This window comes from Coenobita brevimanus, chromosome 3 (assembly GCF_032717465.1).
Source record: "Coenobita brevimanus isolate Jiangsu-jjx chromosome 3, ASM3271746v2, whole genome shotgun sequence".
Taxonomy (NCBI): Eukaryota; Metazoa; Arthropoda; class Malacostraca; order Decapoda; family Coenobitidae; genus Coenobita; species Coenobita brevimanus.
The window spans coordinates 1,805,975-1,827,682 of NC_136956.1; the positions used below are offsets into that span (position 1 = coordinate 1,805,975).

At 46.3% G+C, this 21,708-nt stretch overlaps 1 protein-coding gene and 1 pseudogene across 1 annotated transcript in view; both read left to right on the forward strand.

Annotated features, from left to right (window-relative positions):
* LOC145393871 (uncharacterized) overlaps positions 1 to 21,708 on the forward strand; it is a 65,721-nt gene that overhangs the window by 968 nt on the left and 43,045 nt on the right. The window contains exons 2-7 of the mRNA XM_080267933.1: positions 7,541 to 7,801; positions 8,377 to 8,560; positions 10,960 to 11,132; positions 13,900 to 14,179; positions 14,630 to 14,683; positions 19,908 to 20,767. Of these exons, the coding sequence (XP_080124059.1) occupies positions 7,542 to 7,801; positions 8,377 to 8,560; positions 10,960 to 11,132; positions 13,900 to 14,179; positions 14,630 to 14,683; positions 19,908 to 20,767 (1,811 nt within the window). The 5' untranslated portion in view covers position 7,541. The remainder of the gene's footprint in view (positions 1 to 7,540; positions 7,802 to 8,376; positions 8,561 to 10,959; positions 11,133 to 13,899; positions 14,180 to 14,629; positions 14,684 to 19,907; positions 20,768 to 21,708) is intronic.
* LOC145394559 (5S ribosomal RNA) lies at positions 457 to 575 on the forward strand (annotated as a pseudogene).

The following is a 21,708-nucleotide window of genomic DNA, read 5'->3' on the forward strand; positions in this document are numbered from 1 at the left end:
AACAAACCTAACCTATTTAATGTAACCTAACCTAATCCAATCTAACCTAATGCAAACTAATCAAATCTAACCCAAACTAACCCAACCCAACCCAAACTAACCTAAACTAACCCAACCCAACCCAAACTAACCTAACCTAACCCAACCCAATCCAAACTAACCCAACCTAACCCAACCCAATCCAAACTAACCCAACCTAACCCAACCCAATCCAAACTAATCCAACCTAACCCAATCCAGTCCAGATTAACCTAACCTAACCTAACCCAAACTAACCTTACCTGACCTAACCTAACCCAACCCAAACTAACCTAACCTAACCCAAAATAGCCTATCGTAACCCAGCCCAAACGAACCTAATCAAACCTAACTTAATCTAGCCTAATTTTAACATAGATATGAGTGAATGGAGTTAGGAATTAGACAGCTCCCTCCCGTGGCACCATATATAGTAATTATAAGTGCCGTACCAAGTTGAGTACACTGCTTCCCGTCCGATCAGTGAAGTTAAGCAACGTTGGGTCTGGTTAGTACTTGGATGGGTGACTGCCTGGGAACACCAGATGCTGTTGGCATAATGTTCTCCCTACGTGTCAAGTGGGGTTGGTGGAGGATTAGTGCCCCTCCCTGTAAAACAATTAACTCTAAGCCCTTGGCCACCCCTTTTGGGATACATGGCGTCTGGCAGTGAATGAATGAAAAAGTGCCTTGGCGATGGATGTGGATAGAAGAGAAGCTGCTCAAAATTGCGCAAGCCAAATGTTGAATGTATTAATTTTCATCTCCATTAGGTGGATGTAGTTCTGTAGGTGAAGTGGAGGGAGGGGGAGACCGAGGATGAAGTGGAGAGGTATATGAGGGAGGGGGCAGTGAGTTGGGGGGAGGGCAGTCAAATGGTGGGTGACAGGGAAACTTGGAGGCGTTTTGTCTGCAGCCACCCATTGCAGGATTAGGGCGTCAGGCTATAGATAGATAGATAGAACTCTGAAATAATGCTGTCTTTTTTGTTTTTCTCTCTGGCTGATATTCTAGAAGCTTAAGGAGAAGGAGGCTCCCTAACATCTTTTTGTAAGTGATTTATTTTACTTATTACATCTTACTGCCTCTCTGTGTGATATAAATCCTTCCAATATCGCCATACTGTGCATTAATAACATCTATCTCTCTATCTATCTATAGCCCGACTCCCTAATCCCACAAAGGGTGGCCACAGACAAAATGCCTCCAAGTCGCTTTGTCACCCACCATTTGACTGCCCTCCCCCTCCCCAATACATTAATAACGTACAAAATGATATTAACCACCTATATCCAATAATAAATACCTAAAGAAGAGGTGTTAGGAAGCATCTGTGTCTCCAAGAATGCGAGCCTGTCTCAGGGAGTTGAAAAATAATATGAATTGCACTGCTTGCCAGTTTTGATATATTTAATTATTTATTTTTAAATTAGGTTTGGTTACTTAGGATTATGTTACGTTTTAATAGTATAGTCCGTCCATTTTCACCTGCAGAGAGTGAGAGACTAATAAGGAGAGTGTATATGAGTGAGGTGGAGACAGGGGGAGGGAGGGGGAGACCGAGGATGAGGAGGAGGGGTGGAGTAGAGAGGTATATGAGAGAAAGGAGTGCAAGTTGTTGGGAGGGCAGCAAAATGGCAGGGGACAGAGTGACGTGGAGGTGATTTGTTTGTGGTCACCCCATATGGGATTAAGACATCTGAGTATGGATGGATAATCGGTAGTCAGAGTAAAAGGATGATTTTACTCTAACTTGGCCTAAACTTGACATCCCTTCATCTTGAATGGTGAGTTATAATTAGATTAGTACTAAAATACAATGCTAGTCATGAATAAGTGCAATGGAAAGAAGTAGGAAGCGTTATGAGGAACACACTGAGGTGGTTTGGCCATGTGGAGAGGATGGAGGGTGAAAGACTGACGAAGAGAGTGTATGTGAGTGAGGTGGAGGGGGGAAGAGGGAGGGGGAGGCCGAGGATGAGATGGAGGGATGGGGTGGAGAGGTATATGAGAGAGGGGGGTGTGAGTTGGGAGCAGGGCAGTGAAATGGCTGGGGACAGGGCGACTTGGAGGCGATTTGTTTGTGGCCACCCCAAATGGGATTGAGGCGTCTGGCAATAGATAGATAGATAGAAAGAAGTAGTCTGACTGGTATTCTTGTTGGCTGTGGAACTCCCTAACATTGTTTCCTAAGCACTCTGTGTTGCGTACCGGCATTACACCTTACTGTTGTCTTCTGTGTGACTCAGATCATCATAATATCACCATACTCTGCATAAATAATGTACAAAACAATATTAGCCAGCTGTATCCAGAAATAAATCGGTAAGGAAGAGGTGCTAGGGAGCTTCCTTAACCCCTAGGCTGTGGCAGGCACTGAGCTACTTCGTGCCCTGGTGCGGCTACTTTGGGCAAAAATCGGTCATTTTCAGCTCGTGTTTGTTTATAGTTAGAGACAAAAAAAATAAAAAAAAGCTTGTGCATTGGAAGTTGACACCTTTCCACTTACCTATGAGCGTGTCTGTGAAGAGGCGTCGTGGGAAGAGGTTGAAGAGAGGTCATTTTTGGCTGTTTTTTCGGGTCACTGAGTCCGTGGCTGCCTTGCCACTCACTCCGCAGACTCGCCACCAGTCTGGCAACGTTGGGTGACTCAGAAAACCACTGTGTGGCAACTCTGTGCTTGGGAGGGCTGATATGTATCGCATTCCCGCTGAAATCAAAGGGCGCCCTGTGAGAGGTCTGTAGCAGGCTATTGATAGGTCTGCCTCAGAGGCTATTAGCAGCCAAGGGGTTAACCAGCGAGAATGAGTTGTAGTATGTCTCATTTTGCCACTGAGCCAAGTGAAATTAGCTACGAAAGGACGAAAACCCAGGCCAAGTTAGAGTAATAGGAGTCTAGTAACCATGGAGACTCATCCATGTCTCCCCACGAAGGTGCATCGAATTCCTTGCAACCATGCCTTTGTGTCCAAGTTGTGTGAGTGACCCTGTTCCATCAGATGAAAGCAAACCAAGTACTGTATATATAGGTTGTTATTGGAGGTTAGGGTGCATTCTTTGCTGCTGTTTTCTGGGCATTATTAGTTGATCCTGGGCACCTTTTCTTTGTTTTTGAGGTTATAATGTGTATTAAATATGTACGGTACTGTACATGAATGAGGGTGAGATTTGGAAGCTTCCGGTGTTGCTGTTTGCTGATGATACAGTATTGTTGAGTGAAGATGAATGGGAGTTGCAAGGTTTGGTGAATGAATTTGGGACAGTGTGTAGGAGGAGGAAGCTGAAAGTTAATGTAAACAAAAGTAAAGTTATGGTGTTTGAGAGGAATGAAGTCACAGAGTGTGCAGTGAGGTTGGATGGTGAGGATATGGAGAATGTGAGTGCATTCAAGTACTTGGGTAGTGTGATGAGTAAGGATGGAACTTTGGGGGATGAAGTACGTGAAAGGGTACAGCAGGGAAGGAAGGTTGTTGGTACACTGAAAGCAGTGATGAGAAATAGGGAGGTGAGTATGGAAGTTAAGAAGTCACTGCATGATGGTATTGTGATCCCTACCCTGACGTATGGAAGCGAGGCGTGGACCTTGCAAGAGGGGAACAAGTCAAGAGTGAGAGCAGTGGAAATGAGTTACTTGAGAGGAGCATGTGGAGTGATGTGGAGGGACAGGTTGACAAATGAAGAAGTGAAGGAACGTTGTGGGGTAGATGTGGATGTGGTTGAAAAGATTAGGAGAAATACACTGAGGTGGTTTGGACCTGTGGAGAGAATGGAGAATGAAAGACTGACTAAGAGGGTGTATGTAGGTGAGGTGGAGGGAGGGAGAGGGAGGGGTAGACCAAGGATGAGGTGGAGGGAGGGAGAGGGAGGGGTAGACCAAGGATGAGGTGGAGGGATGGAGTTGAGAGGTATATGAGGGAGGGGGGGGTGAGTTGGGGGGAGGGTAGTCAAATGGTGGGTGACAGAGTGACTTGGAGGCGTTTTGTCTGCGGCCACCCTTTGCGGGATTAGGGCGTCGGGCTATAGATAGATAGATAGACTGTACATAAATTATCATCGTCATCATCCAGACCTCCTTTTCCCTATTAACCCCTGCCCCACTAATTCATATCACCCCGATTACCCTCCATGAGTCATTGTTTTCGGACTTTTATTTCTTTTTTAGATATTAAGTTGATTTTTTGTCATCAGATCAAGTGTTTCTGAGTTTGAACTCTTCCTCACCCTTGTCTTTTTGTAATTTGCACCTTTTGGGTGGGTGTGAGGCGACAATAAGTCACTGGCATTGTGGAAGGCAGACGGGCGTGAGATTGCCATTTCAGGGCTACAAACAAGAACTGAATTATTAAATACAGTATGCAGTATTTGGCAACTGCAGTGTGGCAGGGTTTGGTTGAGAAGGAGGCTCAGTGTTCCCATGGAAACCACTGATGCTTCCCTGTGCTTGAAATTATGGCGCGGAGACTCATCACCTCATATGAGGCGATGAGTGCAGCCAGGGGTGGCCTGCATATCACCTCGTGTGAGGCGGTGAGCGCGGTGGTGTTTAAGGTGGGGTGAGGTAGGGTCCAGAGAGCCAGAAAAAATTGATATGTTGAGATGAGATGGAGGGATGGATGAGGGGGATTTGAGTTGGAGGGAGGGCAGCCACATGGTAGAGTGCAGAGGGACATGGAGGTGATTTGTTTGTGGTCATTCTTTGTGGGATTTAGGCATCTGGCAATAGATACCATAGATGGACATTTGGAGTTACTTCACGGAGCTACTTACATGGCTTTCATTAACTCCATTAGGATACTTCAGTACTGGTGGTAAGTGGTGTCCATCATCCACTCATGTAATGTAGTGCTGCCTACGTCTTCCTTCACCTTTATTTACATATATAATTTTTTGTATATCTGCCGCCCTCTTTTCCTATTTCTTCCTATTTTCTCCCATCCTTCCTCTCACTGTTTTCTTCCCACTTCAGGTGGCTGTACACTGCTTGACAAGCCTAATGGTTTCCTGTAACTCAAGGAACCATTTACATTGTTGGGTAGTAACCATATAACCAGATAATGGGGTGATGTGGAGCCTACTGTGGTACCCCTTTTAACTGGGTGGAGAGACACCTGATTGTGGCGAGGTGGTGGAGAGAGAGACTGTGGCAAGGTGGTGGAGACACTGTGGCGAGGTGGTGGAGAGAGACACTGTGGCGAGGTGGTGGAGAGAGACACTGTGGCAAGGTGGTGGAGAGAGACACTGTGGCGAGGTGGTGGAGAGAGACACTGTGGCAAGGTGGTGGAGAGAGACACTGTGGCAAGGTGGTGGAGAGAGACACTGTGGCGAGGTGGTGTCTGCTGTGAAGGAACACTGATTTTGCCTGTGATTGAAGTGTGTGTGTGTGTGTGTGTGTGTGTGTGTGTGTGTGTGTGTGTGCAGACAGACGAGGGATACGCAACAGCAACATCAACTACTGTAGCACATTTGTCATGGCCTGGTGTACATCCATAACCACTTTCAGCTCAGTTGACGGCCAGGTGTGACGAGATTGGGGGATGATTTGACTTATCCTTCACGTGTCCTTCATACCTTTGCGGCTGCTGAAGTCTTGACACCTTGACCCAGTTTTTTCTTTTGTTTATTTTTTGTTAGTTGGGGGGAGGGCAGTCAAATGGTGGGTGACAGAATGACTTGGAGGTGTTTTGTCTGCAGCCACCCTATGCAGGATTAGGGCGTCGGGCTATAGATAGATAGATTAATTCATGTAGCTTAGTGATAGAAAAAAATGCTCTGGCTCTACATCCTTTTCATAGACATTTTGCATAAGTATAAGCAACGTTGGGTCTGGTTAGTACTTGGATGGGTGACCGCCTGGGAACAGCAGATGCTGTTGGCATAACGTTCTCCCTACGTGTCAAGTGGGGTTGGTGGAGGATTAGTGCCCCTCCCTGTAAAACAATTAACTCTAAGCCCTTGGCCACCCCGTTTGGGATACATGGCGTCTGGCAATGAATGAATGAATGAATATATACCCTTTTTACTCTTAACTTGACCAAAAATTGTCAGTACCATGGTGCTTTAGGTCATTTTTGTACCGGTACATGATTTTCTGAGTTATCTTTATTATAGAGAATGGAGAATGAAAGACTGACTAAGAGGGTGTATGTAGATGAGGTGGAGGGAGGGAGAGGGAGGGGTAGACCAAGGATGAGGTGGAGGGATGGAGTTGAGAGGTATATGAGGGAGGGGGGGGTGAGTTAGGGGGAGGGCAGTCAAATGGTGGGTGACAGAGCGACTTGGAGGCGTTTTGTCTGCGGCCACCCTTTGCGGGAGTAGGGCGTCGGGCTATAGATAGATAGATAGATAGATCTTTATTATTCTGCTTTCCAAAATACAGTATTCCATTTTCCATAAAGCCTTTTGTTCCAAGTAATTTAGATTTGAGTTTGTATTGTGCTATATCAACCACTATTTTTTTTTTTTTTTTTTTTGGGGGGGGGGAAGAGAGGTGAAAGACAAGGTTGATGTAAGTACATGCAAATGGATATTGGCAGTTTGGTAGTGAGTATGTACGTGTGTGTGTGTGTGTTCTTGTGTGTGTGTTCTTATCAAATGTATCTTTACGGGAATGAGCCAAGCTCGTACCGTCCCGTGTCTTAAACCATTCTTATCGTACATCTCCTTAAATTTATGAATCGTTTTAGCACACACTATTTCATTCGGTTGTGTATTCCACTGATCAGTTACCCTATTTGGGAAACTAAATTTCCTTTTTATTGCCACTCTCTTTATGCAGTTTTTTGCAGTGTCCTCTTGTTGATGCTTTCCCATAGGTTGTATATTCATTTTTGTCTATTTTCTCGTTCCCTGACATGCATTTATACAGCATAATCATGTCTCCTCTTTTTCTTTTCTCCTGTAGGGTTGGTAGATTCAGTTTTTCTAGTCTTTCTTCGTAGCTTAGATCCCTTAAGCTTGTTACCCATTTTGTAGCGGCCCTTTTTACTTTTTCAATCTTGTCTATGTGTTTTTTGAGATGAGGATTCCAGACTACTGATGCATACTGATGTGTGTGTGTGTGTGTGTGTGTTATCAATGTATTGTATCATTTATAAACGCTCCAGCATACTTGTATGCATCAGCTTTAGTCGCCTAATGGCAGCTGTCCATGCTGCTTGATAACTGGCAGCCTCCCTATTAGTCCGCTGTCCCAGAGGTCACACTCTGTGACCTCGTCTCAGGTCGTTTCTGGTCTGCCTCTCACAGTCCTATTCCAGATGTTCACGTCTCTCACTTTCCATACCCAAGTGTCATTCTCCATCCTGTCCACATGCCCAAGCCATCTCAATCTGTCCCTCCTCATCACAGTGCCAGTACACTCCAGTCCCATCTTTTCTTCCAGCTCTTACAGTTGCTATCTGATGAGACGTCAGCACAGGTATCTGCTCCCCAGGCCTTTCTCCAACCATGTCCTGCACTTCCCTCTTGCTTGGGGGGTAAAGAAACAAGTGATTGTGATGGTAAAACATAATTCTCTTCTCAGGATGGATGACCCGGATGTTGATATGAAGGATGCTGCAAGTGAGGAGGACCTGGGAGTGGTGCGGTGCCCTGACCCGCTGGTGGTGCCGACCCCGGTGCTGCTGGCGCGGCGTGAGATCCAGGCCCGACACCCCCGCACCACCACCACACAGCTCCACCGTTCCACAGAGGAGAGCCTCGTGTACCGCAGACACAACCAGCTCTCATGCCAACTGCCTGGGTCACCTAAGTCGACATTCCTGATGGTGTTTAGTCCTGATGGGTGAGTATGGTTTGTTTTGTTTTGTTTTTAAAGGCTCCAACATGCTCCTATGCATTGGCCTTGCTCACTTAATGGTGGTTCTCCATGCTGCTTGATCTCTGGCAGCCTCCCTATTCAGTCCCTTATCTCTTATTCATACTTTACTGTCGGAAATTCAGGACTATCTTACACCTTCAGGCACTCAGTTTAGAACATAATTCATTGTCATTATTGGAACGCCTGTGGTTATTAAGAATGGTCTGCCTGCATCCCACATAACATAGTGCAATCAGCAACAATGTGCAAAGATTAAATTTGTTTCATTAGACTTGCTTGCTTCAGAGAGTCGGGAATAGGGAGCATGCTTTCCACTTGGCAGTTTAATGCATTCCACTTTGCGGTTTAATGCATTCCACTTTGCAGTTTCATGCATTCCACTTTGCAGCTTAATGCCTTCCACTTAGCAGTTTAACTTAATGCTTTCCACATAGTAGTCTAGTCATTGAGAATGTAGCCATAAGTTAGAACTGGAAATTGATCACAAATTCCTCTGAGATTGTCACCCCAGGTCTAAAGAGGTTAATTTTGGTGCTCAGGTCGAAGGTGGCATCCACCCACGGCGACCACAACATCTACGTGAGTGAGGTGAAGACTGGCCAGTGCATCTGTACCTTAGAGGGACACCCACGTACCCCCTGGTGCATCGCCTTCCACCCCGCCAGCAACGAAATCATCGCCTCAGGGTGCCTAGGTGGAGAGGTGCGCGTGTGGGACCTACAGGTAACGTCGACGCGATTATGTTTGTGGTCAGACTGAAGCTGCATTTTGCTTATTCTGTTTCCTCCCCATTCTTTCCTTCCTCTTCTGTCCGCTCTTGTCTTCTTTTCTCTTCTCTCCTTCTCCCTCCTTTCCTTTCCCATCGCTTCAGGGTGCCTGGGTGGAGAGGGGCACGTGTGGGACCTGCAGGTGTGTTGACGCGATTATGTTTGTAGGTAGACTGAAGGTGTGTTTTGCCTATGCAGTTCCCTCCCCTTTCCTTCCTTCCTCTCTTGTCTTCTCTTCTCTCCTTCTCCCTCCTCTCCTTTCCAATTGCTTCAGGGTGCCTGGGTGGAGAGGTGTGTGTGTGGGACCTGCAGGTATGTTGACTTGTTTGCACCCCTTGTTTGTGGTTAGACTGAAGGTGCGTTTTGCTTATGCAGTTCCCTCCCCTTTCCCTCCTTCCTCTTCTGTCCTCCTTTGTCTTCTCCTTTACTTCCTTCCTCTTCTGTCCTCTTTTGTCTTCTCTCCTTCCTTCCTCTTCTGTCCTCTTTTGTCTTCTCTTATCCCCTCCTTCCTCTTCTGTCCCCTCTTGTCTCCTCTTCTCTTCTCCTTTCCTTCCCTCCTCTCCTGTCCTCTCTTGTCTCCCCATCTCTTTTCCTTTCCTTCCTTCCTCTTCTGTTCCCATTCCTCTCCTCTCTTTTCCTCTCCTCTCCTCTCTTGTCATCTTCTTTCCTTCCTGCCTCTTCTGTCCTCTCTTGTCTCATCTCTTTTCCTTTCCTTCCTTCCTCTCCTGTCCCCTCTTGTCTCCTCCTGTCTTTTCCTTTCCTTCCTTCCTCTTCTGTCCTCTCTTGTCTTCCCATCTCCTTTCCTTCCTTCCTCTTCTGTTCCCATTCCTCTCCTCTCCTCTTCTCCTCTCTTTTCCTCTCCTCTCCTCTCTTGTCATCTACTTTCCTTCCTGCCTGTTCTGTCCTCTCTTGTCTCATCTCTTTTCCTTTCCTTCCTTCCTCTTCTGTCCTCTTTTGTCTTCTCTCCTTCCTTCCTTCCTCTCCTGTCCTCTCTTGTCTTCTCTTCTCTCCTTCCTTCCTCTCCTGTCCTCTCTTGTCTTCTCTTCTTTCCTTCCTTCCTCTTCTGTTCCCATTCCTCTCCTTTCTTTTCCTCTCCTCTCCTCTCCTCTCCTCTTCTTCTCTCTTTTCCTCTCCTCTCCTCTTCTTCTCTCTTTTCCTCTTCTTCTCTCTTTTCCTCTCCTCTCCTCTTCTTCTCTCTTTTCCCCTCCACTCCTCTTCTTCTCTCTTTTCCTCTCCTCTCCTCTTCTTCTCTCTTTTCCTCTCCTCTCCTCTTCTTCTCTCTTTTCCTCTCCTCTCCTCTCCTCTTCTTCTCTCTTTTCCTCTCCTCTCCTCTTCTTCTCTCTTTTCCTCTCCTCTCCTCTCCTCTTCTTCTCTCTTTTCCTCTCCTATCCTCTTCTTCTCTCTTTTCCTCTCCTCTCCTCTCCTCTTCTTCTCTCTTTTCCTCTCCTCTCCTCTTCTTCTCTCTTTTCCTCTCCTCTCCTCTTCTTCTCTCTTTTCCTCTCCTCTCCTCTTCTTCTCTCTTTTCCTCTCCTCTCCTCTTCTTCTCTCTTTTCCTCTCCTCTCCTCTCCTTCTCTCTTTTCCTCTCCTCTCCTCTCCTTGTCTTCTCTCTTTTCCTCTCCTCTCCTCGTCTCCTCTCTTTTCCTCTCCTCTCCTCTCCTTGTCTCCTCTCTTTTCCTCTCCTCTCCTCTCCTTTTCTCTTCTCTTTTCCTCACCCATTGTGCTTTGCCTTCCCCTCCCTCTGCAATGAGATTTTCACCTTTGGATCCCTTAGCATTGAGAGAGAGAGAGAGAGAGGGAGAGGGGGGGGAGAGGGAGAGAGAGAGAGATGGGGGAGAGAGAGAGAGAGAGAGACGTAAAATTTCTCTCTCTTCATACAGGGTGGCAAAGAAGTGTGGATGACGGAAAAGAATGCTGTGATAGATAGAGATAGATAGATAGATATGAACACCATGATAGATAGAGATGTAGGTAGTGGTGGTAGATGTACAGTAGATAGATAGACAGGAACACCCTAATAGATAGATACATAAGAACACCATGATAGATAGATACATAAGGTCTTGATAGATAGAGACTTATAAACACCGTAATAGATAGATAGATAAATAGATAGACTAAGATACATATAAACACGATGATAGATAGATCGAATAATCTAGATAGATAGATAGATAGACTGAAATCTCTCTCTGGCCTCGCTTACAGGGTGGAAGTGAGGTTTGGACGACGGAAAGAAACCAGTAATCACCCTAATAGATAAAGGGCTAAGAACACAATGATAGATAGATAGATCGAATAATCTAGATAGATGGATAGATAAATAGACTCAAATCTCCCTCTGGCCTCTCGTACAGGGCGGGAGTGAGGTTTGGACGACGGAGAAAAACACAGTAATCGCGTCTCTGGCCTTCCACCCGACCGACCAGGTGCTGGTCGTGGCCACCTTCAATGAGATTTACTTCTGGGATTGGTTCCAGCCCCAGCCCTTCGCACGCATCGCCACCTCCGACGAGAAGGAGAAAGTCAGGTGAGGGGAGGTAGAGTCAGGTGAGAGGAGGTAGAGTTAGTTGAGGGGAAGTTTAGTTAGGTGAGGGGAAGTTGGGTAGAGTTAGATAAGGGGAAGCTAGGTAGAGTTAGATAAGGGGAAGCTAGGTAGAGTTAGATAAGGGGAAGCTAGGTAGAGTTAGATAAGGGGAAGCTAGGTAGAGGTAGGTGAGGAGAGGTAGAGTCAGGTGAGGTAAAGTTGAGTCAGGTGAGGGGAAGGAAGGTAGAGTTAGGGGAGGGGAAGGTAGAGTTAGGGGAGGGGAAGGTAGAGTTAGGTAAGAGTCAGGTAGATTTATGTGAGGGGAGGTAGAGTTAGGTAAGAGTCAGGTAGATTTAGGTGAGGGGAGGTAGAGTTAGGTGAGGGGAGGTTGAGTCAGGTGAGGGGAGGTAGAGTTAGGTGAGGGGAAGGAAGGTAGAGTTACGGGAGGGGAAGGTAGAGTTAGGTGAGGGGAGGTAGAGTTAGGTGAGGGGAAAGTAGAGTTAGGTAAGAGTCAGGCAGAGTTAGGTGAGGGGAGGTAGAGTTAGGTGAGGGGAAAGTAGAGTTAGGTAAGAGTCAGGTAGAATTAGGTAAGAGTCAGGTAGAGTTAGGTGAGGGGAGGTAGAGTTAGGTGAGGGGAGGTAGAGTTAGGTGAGGGGAGGTAGAGTTAGGTGAGGGGAGGTAGAGTTAGGTGAGGTAAAGTTGAGTCAGGTGAGGGGAAGGAATGTAGAGTTAGGGGAGGGGAAGGAAGAGTTAGGTAGAGTTAGGTAAGGGGAAGCTAAGTAGAGTAGATGAGAGTCAGGTAGAGTTAGGTGAGTTGGGTGAGGGGAGGTAGAGTTAGGTGAGGAGAAGGTAGAGTTAGGTAAGGGGAAGTTAGGTAGAGTTAGGTGAGAGTCAGGTAAAGTTAGGTGGGGGGAGGTAGAGTTAGGTGAGGGGAGGGAAAGTCAAGTAGAGTCAGGTGAGGGGAAGTTGAGTTACTGTAGTTAGAGTCAAATATGGGGAAGTAGAGTTAGGTGAGGGGAAGTTAGGTATTGACAAGTTGAAAGGAAGGATGGGACTGGAGTGTATTGGTGTTGTGATGAGGAGGGGTAGATTGAGATGGTTTGGGAGGAAGGATGGGACTGGAGTGTATTGGTGTTGTGATGAGGAGGGGTAGATTGAGATGGTTTGGGAGGAAGGATGGGACTGGAGTGTATTGGTGTTGTGATGAGGAGGGGTAGATTGAGATGGTTTGGGAGGAAGGATGGGACTGGAGTGTACTGGTGGTGTGATGAGGAGGGGTAGATTGAGATGGTTTGGGAGGAAGGATGGGACTGGAGTGTATTGGTGTTGTGATGAGGAGGGGTAGATTGAGATGGTTTGGGAGGAAGGATGGGACTGGAGTGTACTGGTGGTGTGATGAGGAGGGGTAGATTGAGATGGTTTGGGAGGAAGGATGGGACTGGAGTGTATTGGTGTTGTGATGAGGAGGGGTAGATTGAGATGGTTTGGGAGGAAGGATGGGACTGGAGTGTACTGGTGTTGTGATGAGGAGGGGTAGATTGAGATGGTTTGGGAGGAAGGATGGGACTGGAGTGTATTGGTGTTGTGATGAGGAGGGGTAGATTGAGATGGTTTGGGAGGAAGAATGGGACTGGAGTGTACTGGTGTTGTGATGAGGAGGGGTAGATTGAGATGGTTTGGGAGGAAGGATGGGACTGGAGTGTATTGGTGTTGTGATGAGGAGGGGCAGATTGAGATGGTTTGGGAGGAAGGATGGGACTGGAGTGTATTGGTGTTGTGATGAGGAGGGGTAGATTGAGATGGTTTGGGAGGAAGGATGGGATTGGAGTGTATTGGTGTTGTGATGAGGAGGGGTAGATTGAGATGGTTTGGGAGGAAGGATGGGACTGGAGTGTATTGGTGTTGTGATGAGGAGGGGTAGATTGAGATGGTTTGGGAGGAAGAATGGGACTGGAGTGTATTGGTGTTGTGATGAGGAGGGGTAGATTGAGATGGTTTGGGAGGAAGGATGGGACTGGAGTGTATTGGTGTTGTAATGAGGAGGGGTAGATTGAGATGGTTTGGGAGGAAGGATGGGACTGGAGTGTACTGGTGTTGTGATGAGGAGGGGTAGATTGAGATGGTTTGGGAGGAAGGATGGGACTGGAGTGTATTGGTGTTGTGATGAGGAGGGGTAGATTGAGATGGTTTGGGAGGAAGGATGGGACTGGAGTGTACTGGTGTTGTGATGATGAGGGGTAGATTGAGATGGTTTGGGAGGAAGGATGGGACTGGAGTGTATTGGTGTTGTGGTGAGGAGGGGTAGATTGAGATGGTTTGGGCATGTGGAGGGGATGGAGGATGACAGTTGGGTGTGGAAAGTGAGAAGTGTGAATGTTGTGGGTAGGGTTGTGAGAGGCAGACCGAAAAAGACCTGGGACAAACAAGGCCTTAGTGTGATCTAGGGTAAGGGTGTGAAGAAGGAGGCTGCCAGAGATCAAGCAGTGTGGAGAGCTGCCATTAGGTGACCAAGGCCGACACATACAGGCACGTTAGGGGATTGAAGGAGGAGGCTGCCAGAGATCAAGCAGAGTGGAGAGCTGCCAGTAGGTGATCAAGGTACAGGCACATTAGGGGAGTGAAGAAGGAGGTTGCCAGAGATCAAGCAGTGAGGAAAGCTGCCACTAGGTATTCAAGGCTGACACATACAGGCACGTTAGGGGAGTGAAGAAGGAGGCTGCCAGAGATCAAGCAGTGTGGAGGAGTTAACACATAGTCATTTCCCCAACAGATACGTCAAATTCGATGCCTTGGGTCGCAACCTGATTACGGGCATCGCCAACACCCCCCACGACCGGCCCACCACCACCTCCTCGGCCAGCAGCTGCAGGATACCCGGCATGGGGGGGGCAGGGGGGCCGTTCCCATCGCGGTCGGAGCTGGTGGAGCGGGAGCAGCAGCTGTCCCATCGGTATAATCAACTCAGCTCTCAGTACCTCAGTCTGATGTCGCGGTACCAGGCGCTGACCACCACCGCGTTCACTAGTGTGTCCCGACCCACCACCACCAGGGTAAGCACACACACACACACACACACACACACACACACACACACACACACACACACACACACACACACACACACACACACACACACACACACACACACACACACACACTTATGCTCTCTCCGCTAAGTAAATCACAGCACATCTTGTTATGCGACTGTGATGCACTCTTTATTTTGTATTTTGTATTATTTTATGAGATGGAGGGATGGAGTGGAGGGGTATCTGAGCGAGGGGGGGGTGAGCTGGGAGCAGGGCAGTGAAATGGCGGGGGACAGGGCGACATGGAGGCGATTTGTATGTGGCCACCCCTTACGGGATTAAGGCGTCTGGCAATAGATAGATAGACCAACTTGATGCATGTGAGTGTGAGTTGTGAGGGGAGGGAGAGGACTTCAGCCTGCAGTCCACCAGGTTCACATGAAGAGGTCAGCTGTCTCTCCCGTTGCACAGATTGATCGAGGGACAGACCCCATTGAGCCACAGCAACAACAACAGCAGCAGCAGCAGCAGCAGCAGGGGAGTGGCAGAGGAGGGGGAAGTAGTGGAGGAGCAGAAGGCAGCAGCGGAAGTGGTGGATCATGGGGTCTGCTGGGCCAGGCTCGGCAGGTGACGCGGCAGTCATTGGAAGACCGTCGCAACCAAGCCCAGAGTCAGGTCAGTACAGTTTAATTTACTCTATACAGGGGATCACTACACCCTGCAAAATTGGTTAAGTATAGGCATTCTTTTTTCTTTACCTTTTTCTCTCTCTCTCTCTCTTTTTTTTTTTTCTTTTTTTATGCCAGAAGACTGTCGCAACCAAGCCCAGAGTCAGGTCAGTACAGTTTAATTTATTCAATACAGGGGAGCACTACACCCTGCAAAATAGGTTAAGTATAGTTTTTTATTTTATTTTATTTTTTTATTTTTTTTACCCCAGAAGACCGTCACAACCAAGCCCAGAGTCAGGTCAGTACAGTTTAATTTACTCTATACAGGGGAGCACTACTCCCTGCAAAATTGTTTGATTGTAGCCTTTTTCATTTTTTTTTTTTTTTATTTCCCCAGAACATTGTCAAAACCAAGGCCAGAGTCGAGTCAGTACAATTTATCGACTTGTTACAGGGGATCGCAACACACTGTGAAAGAGATTGATTTTATTGCATTATTATTATTATTATTATTATTATTACTGTATTATTATTATTATTATTATTATTATTATTGTCTTGGAGTGGCCCTGGTGAGAGAGGGTAGTGTTTGGAAACTCCCTGTACTGTTGTTTGCAGATGATACTGTGTTGTTGAGTGAAGATGAAGGGGAGCTGCAAGGCTTGGTGGATGAGTTTGAGAGAGTGTGTAAGAAACGGAATCTAAAGGTGAATGTAGGGAAGAGTAAAGTGATGGTCTTTGAGAGAGGTGAAGTCAGTGAATGTACAGTGAGGTTTGATGATGAGGAATTGGAAAATGTGAGTACGTTTAAGTACTTGGGTAGTGTGATGAGTAAGGATGGAGGTTTGGAGGGTGAAGTGCTTGAAAGGGTACAACAAGGAAGAAAGGTTGCTGGTTCTTTGAAAGCAGTGATAAGAAACAGGGAAGTGAGCATGGAAGTGAAAAAGTTACTACATGACAGTATTGTGATACCAACTCTAACGTATGGAAATGAAGCTTGGACATTGTTGGAAGGACACAAGTCAAGAGTGAGAGCAGTGGACATGAGTTATTTGAGAGGAGCCTGTGGAGTCACATGGAGAGACAGGCTGACGAATGAGGATATAAAGGAGCGTTGTGGTGTGGATGTGGATGTGATAGGAAGTGTTATGAGGAACACACTGAGGTGGTTTGGCCATGTGGAGAGGATGGAGGGTGAGAGACTGACGAAGAGAGTGTATGTGAGTGAGTTGGAGGGGGGAAGAGGGAGGGGGAGGCCAAGGATGAGATGAAGGGTTGTGGTGGAGAGGTATATGAGAGAGGGGGGTGTGAGTTGGGAGCAGGGCAGTGAAATGGCGGGGGACAGGGCGACATGGAGGCGATTTGTTTGTGGCCACCCCAAACTGGATTGAGGCTTCTGGCAATAGATAGATAGATAGATTATTATTATTATTATTATTACTATTATTATTATTATTATTATTATTATTGTGTTATTATTATTATTATTACAATTATTATTATTACTATTATTATTATTACTATTATTATTATTACTGTACTATTATTATTATTATTATTATTTATTTATTTATTTGGAGTGTCTTGTAAACAAATCTTATGCCAAGTGGATATGTGGGGTGGGAGAGAGACAGGTTAGGGCTTGAAGTCTTTATTTTTGTGTAATGTTCTACGAAAGAGGTTGATTTTATTATTATCATTATTATTATTATCATCATCATCATCATCATCATCATCATCTGGACCTCCTTTCCCACCCAAGGGCAGGGTGAGGATTTTATTATTATTATTATTATTATTATTATTATTTATTTTATTTTATTTTATTTTTTTGGAGTGTCTTGTAAACAAATCTTTATGCCATGTGGAAATGTGGGGTGGGAGAAAGACAGGTTAGAGCTTGAAGTCTTTATCTTTCTGTAATGTTCTACCAAAGAGGTTGATTTTATTATTATTATTATTATTATTATTATTATTACTATTATTATTATTATTATTATTATTATTATTATTGTTATTATTATTACTGTACTATTATTATTATTATTATTATTATTATTATTATTATTACTGTACTACTACTACTATTATTATTATTATTATTACTGTACTACTGTTGCGATGGTTTGGGCATATGGAGAGAATGGATAATGAGCGATTGGTGTAAAAGATAACTAGATCTGATGTGAGAGGTGTAAGACTGAGAGGAAGACCACGAATAGGATGGATGGACAGTGTGAAGAGAGCGCTGGATGCGAGAGGGATGTCTGTTGAGCAAGGAAGAGTGGCTGTGCGTGACAGAAATAAATGGAGAGAAATTGTGAATGAATAAGTGATGACGCAGCCCTGAGGGGATATTCTCCCGCATTTGGTCTGATCAGCTAGTCAGGTCAGGTGCGGGTAAGGGGATGGGTCTGTTATGATGTGGCAGGGGTAAACCAGTTCTGCTGTCGGGCCCTGCTGTGGATGTCACTGCTTGCATTGCGCAGTTGACCCTTGTGCGGTGTGATGCGGTGAGGATCTGTCTGTTCTCCCCTTTGGGGCTAAGATGCGAATGAATGTGTTTGAATGGATGAGTAAATGGAGAGTGAGTCGTCCTGTCTCGGCTACCTCCCTTTCCTTGGGGGAAGCAGCCTAGGTATATAGATAGATAGACTACTACTATTATTGTTGTTATTATTATTATTATTATTATTATTATTATTACTGTACTATTATTATTATTATTAGTGTATTATTATTATTATTATTATTATTATTATATTTTGGAGTGTCTTGTAAACAAATCTTTATGCCAGGTGGAAATGTTGGGTGGGAGAGAGACAGGTTAGGGCTTGACGTCTTTATCTTCTGTAATATTTTGAGCTACACATAACCCAGACTCTAAAGATGAGTTCTGTGTTGCCCAAAAAGTTAGAGAAAATGAAGAATTCTATCTCTAACCTGCCTGTCTGTATGTCTGTCTGTCTGTCTCTGTCTCTCTCTCTCTCTCTCTCTCTCTCTTTTAGTGCAAGGAAGAAGGAACCAAAGGCCAGTCTCTCTATTTTAATGCAAGGAAGAAGGAACCAAAGGCCAGTCTCTCTCTCTCTCTCTCTATTTTAATGCAAGGAAGAAGGAACCAAAGGCCAGTCTCTCTCTCTCTCTCTATTTTAATGCAAGGAAGAAGGAACCAAAGGCCAGTCTCTCTCTCTCTCTCTCTCTATTTTAATGCAAGGAAGAAGGAACCAAAGGCCAGTCTCTCTCTCTCTCTCTATTTTAATGCAAGGAAGAAGGAACCAAAGGCCAGTCTCTCTCTCTCTCTCTATTTTAATGCAAGGAAGAAGGAACCAATGGCCAGTCTCTCTCTCTCTCTCCCATCCTGACATTTCACTTTGCGTGTGTTCGTTTATTTATTTTCATAGTTTAATTTTTTGAAACACACTGAGGTGGTTTGGCCATGTGGCGAGGATGGAGAGAGAGAGAGACTGATGAGGAGAGTGTATGTGAGTGAGGTGGAGAGGGGGGAGAGGGAGGGGGAGGCCAAGGATGAGATGGAGGGATGGAGAGGTATATGAGAGAGGGAGGGGTGAGCTGGGAGCAGGGCAGTGAAATGGCGGGGGAAAGGGCGACATGGAGGCAATTTGTTTGTGGCCACCCCTTGCAGGATTGGGGCTTCTGGCAATAGACAGAGATTTTTAAGAAGGTGGAAGATGTGATAGACCAAAAAAATAGATAGATATGTTCTGTGAGTGTCTGAGGATAGCTTTAGGAAGTGACAAGGCTGGGAACTGACAAGGGATCAAGCTGGCTGGGTGAATTTTGTGAGGGAGAGTGCGTGACCAGCGTTTGGCAGCCCTTTTTAACTTGTTCGATTGACTTTGCTGTGTGTGGGTGTGTGTGTGTGTGGATGTGGATGTGGATGTGAGTATATGTGGGTGTCAGTGTGTGTGTGTGTGTGTGTGTGTGTGTGTGTGTGTGTGGTGGGTGTGGATGTGGATGTGGGTATGTGTGTGTGTGTGGTGGGTGTGGATGTGGATGTGTGTGTTGTGGGTGTGGATGTGGATGTGTGTGTGTGTGTGTGTGTGTGGATGTGGGTATGTGTGTGTGTGTGGGGGGGGTGTATGTGTGTGTGTGTGTGGATGTGGGTATGTGTGTGTGTGTGGGGGGGTGTATGTGTGTGTGTGGATGTGGATGTGGGTATGTGTGTGTGTGGTGAGTGTGTGTGTGTGTGTGTGTATAGTAAGTTTTGACATCACAGAGAGCCAGGATTCCAGGGGCTTGAATGGTGAGTGAATGGAATTGTGACTCATTCCATTGGTGAAACTTTGACTTGTATCTGTCTGTCATGGTATTTCTGGTTTTGTGGATGATGATGATGACGATGATGGTGATGATGGTGATGATGATTGTGATGATGGTGATGATGATGATGATGATGATTGTGATGATGGTGATGATGATGATGATGGTGATGATGATTGTGATGATGATGATGATGATGATGATAATGGTGATGATGATGGTGATGATGATGATGATGGTGATGATGATGGTGATGGTGATTATGATGATGATGGTGATGATGATGATGGTGATGATGATGGTGATGATTGTGATGATGATGGTGATGATTATGATTGTGATGATGATGGTGATGATGATGATGATGATGGTGATGATGATTGTGATGATGATGGTGGTGATGATGATGATGGTGATGATGATGGTGATGATGGTGGTGATGATGATGATGGTGATGATGATGATGGTGATGATGATGATGGTGATGATGATGATGGTGATGATGATGATGATGATGATGATGATGATGGTGATGATGATGATTATGATGATGGTGATGATGATGATGGTGATGATGATGATGATGATGATGCTGATGCTGTAAGTGATAGTAATAGTAAAGTTTGTGTTGATGTTGCTGGGGGTGGATTGGGCCAGGATAGTGATGATGGTGATGTAAGTGATAGTAGTAGTAGTGATGTTTGTGTTGATGTGAGTGTTACTTCCCAGGATAGTGATGATGGTGATGTAAGTGATAGTAGTAGTAGTGTGTTGATGTGAGTGTTACTTCCCCTCAGGACTCCAGCACAGTGGATGGCACAAGGTCGGGTCGGCTCGGGTGGGGAGACTCATCATCGGGAGACGTTGGGGGCAGCAGGGAGCCCCCGAGTGCCAGCAGCGACAACATCCTGCGTCAGATCATCAGCGACGACAGTGCCTCGTCTTCCAGCCTGGACTCCAGCTCGTCGGCCACCAGCGGCGCCAGCGGAGTGTCCGAGCGCAACACCCGGCTGTCCCTCCTGTGGGCCTCCCGACAGCACCGGCCGGCCCAGGACTCTGATAGTGCCGGGGAGAGTGGCCTTGGTGGGGACAGGAGGAACTACCGGGAGGGTGACGATCGTACCAGCGACGACGATGACGCCTCTGCGCTGGGTGGTCAGTGGGGGTACTACTCCAGCGATGGCCCTGCCGTCCACGCCCCACAGCCTCGTAGCACCTTGTGGCGACGTTCGGCATCCGCCACTGACGACCGTACTGGCGGGGGAAGTGGCAGAGGGGACCACGACACTGGCATGGATGATTCCTCCGACGCCAGTGCCCCTCTGAGCCAGGCGCCACCTGCCACCAGTCCCCCCGCATCCGGTGCTGCCTCACCAGAGCCCACCGGGGAGGCAGGCAGTGCAGGACAGGGTGGAGGGTCACGGATGGACGTCCTGCCCTTACTTCCGCTCCCTCTGTCAACGTCCCCGGCCAGCCAGACCACCACCACCACCTCCTCCGACCCCAACGAACACCTGGCAATACCGGGGCCGTCGGGACTGTCGCAGCGGCGGCACACACTGCCCACGCGCTACCCCTCGTATGACTCCTCCATGGACCCACAGATTGGCGTACGTCTCCTGAGCCAACACATTGAGAACATGCAGAGGATATGTGTGTAAGTACCAGCCAAGGGTGACAGTGCATACTTACCAGCCAAGGGTGACACACTTATTATTTACCAGCCAAGGGTGACACACTTATTATTTACCAGCCAAGGGTGACACACTTATTATTTACCAGCCAAGGGTGACACACTTATTATTTACCAGCCAAGGGTGACACACTTATTATTTACCAGCCAAGGGTGACATAACACACTTATTATTTACCAGCCAAGGGTGACACACTTATTATTTACCAGCCAAGGGTGACACACTTATTATTTACCAGCCAAGGGTGACACACTTATTATTTACCAGCCAAGGGTGACACACTTATTATTTACCAGCCAAGGGTGACAGTGCATACTTACCAGCCAAGGGTGACATAACACACTTATTATTTACCAGCCAAGGGTGACATAACACACTTATTATTTACCAGCCAAGGGTGACGTAACACACTTATTATTTACCAGCCAAGGGTGACATAACACACTTATTATTTACCAGCCAAGGGTGACATAACACACTTATTATTTACCAGCCAAGGGTGACATAACACACTTATTATTTACCAGCCAAGGGTGACGTAACACACTTATTATTTACCAGCCAAGGGTGACATAACACACTTATTATTTACCAGCCATGGGTGACACACTTATTATTTGCCAGCCAAGGGTGACACATTATTTGCCAGCTCAGGGTGACACACTTATTATTTACCAGCCAGGGGTGACACACTTATTATTTGCCAGCCAAGGGTGACACACTTATTATTTGCCAGCCAAGGGTGACACACTTATTATTTGCCAGCTGAGGGTGACACACTTATTATTTACCAGCCAAGGGTGACACACTTATTATTTACCAGCTGAGGGTGACAGTTCACACATATTTCATACCACCTGTAAAGTTAATTATTTTGTATGGTACATTAGTATGGTATATGAGG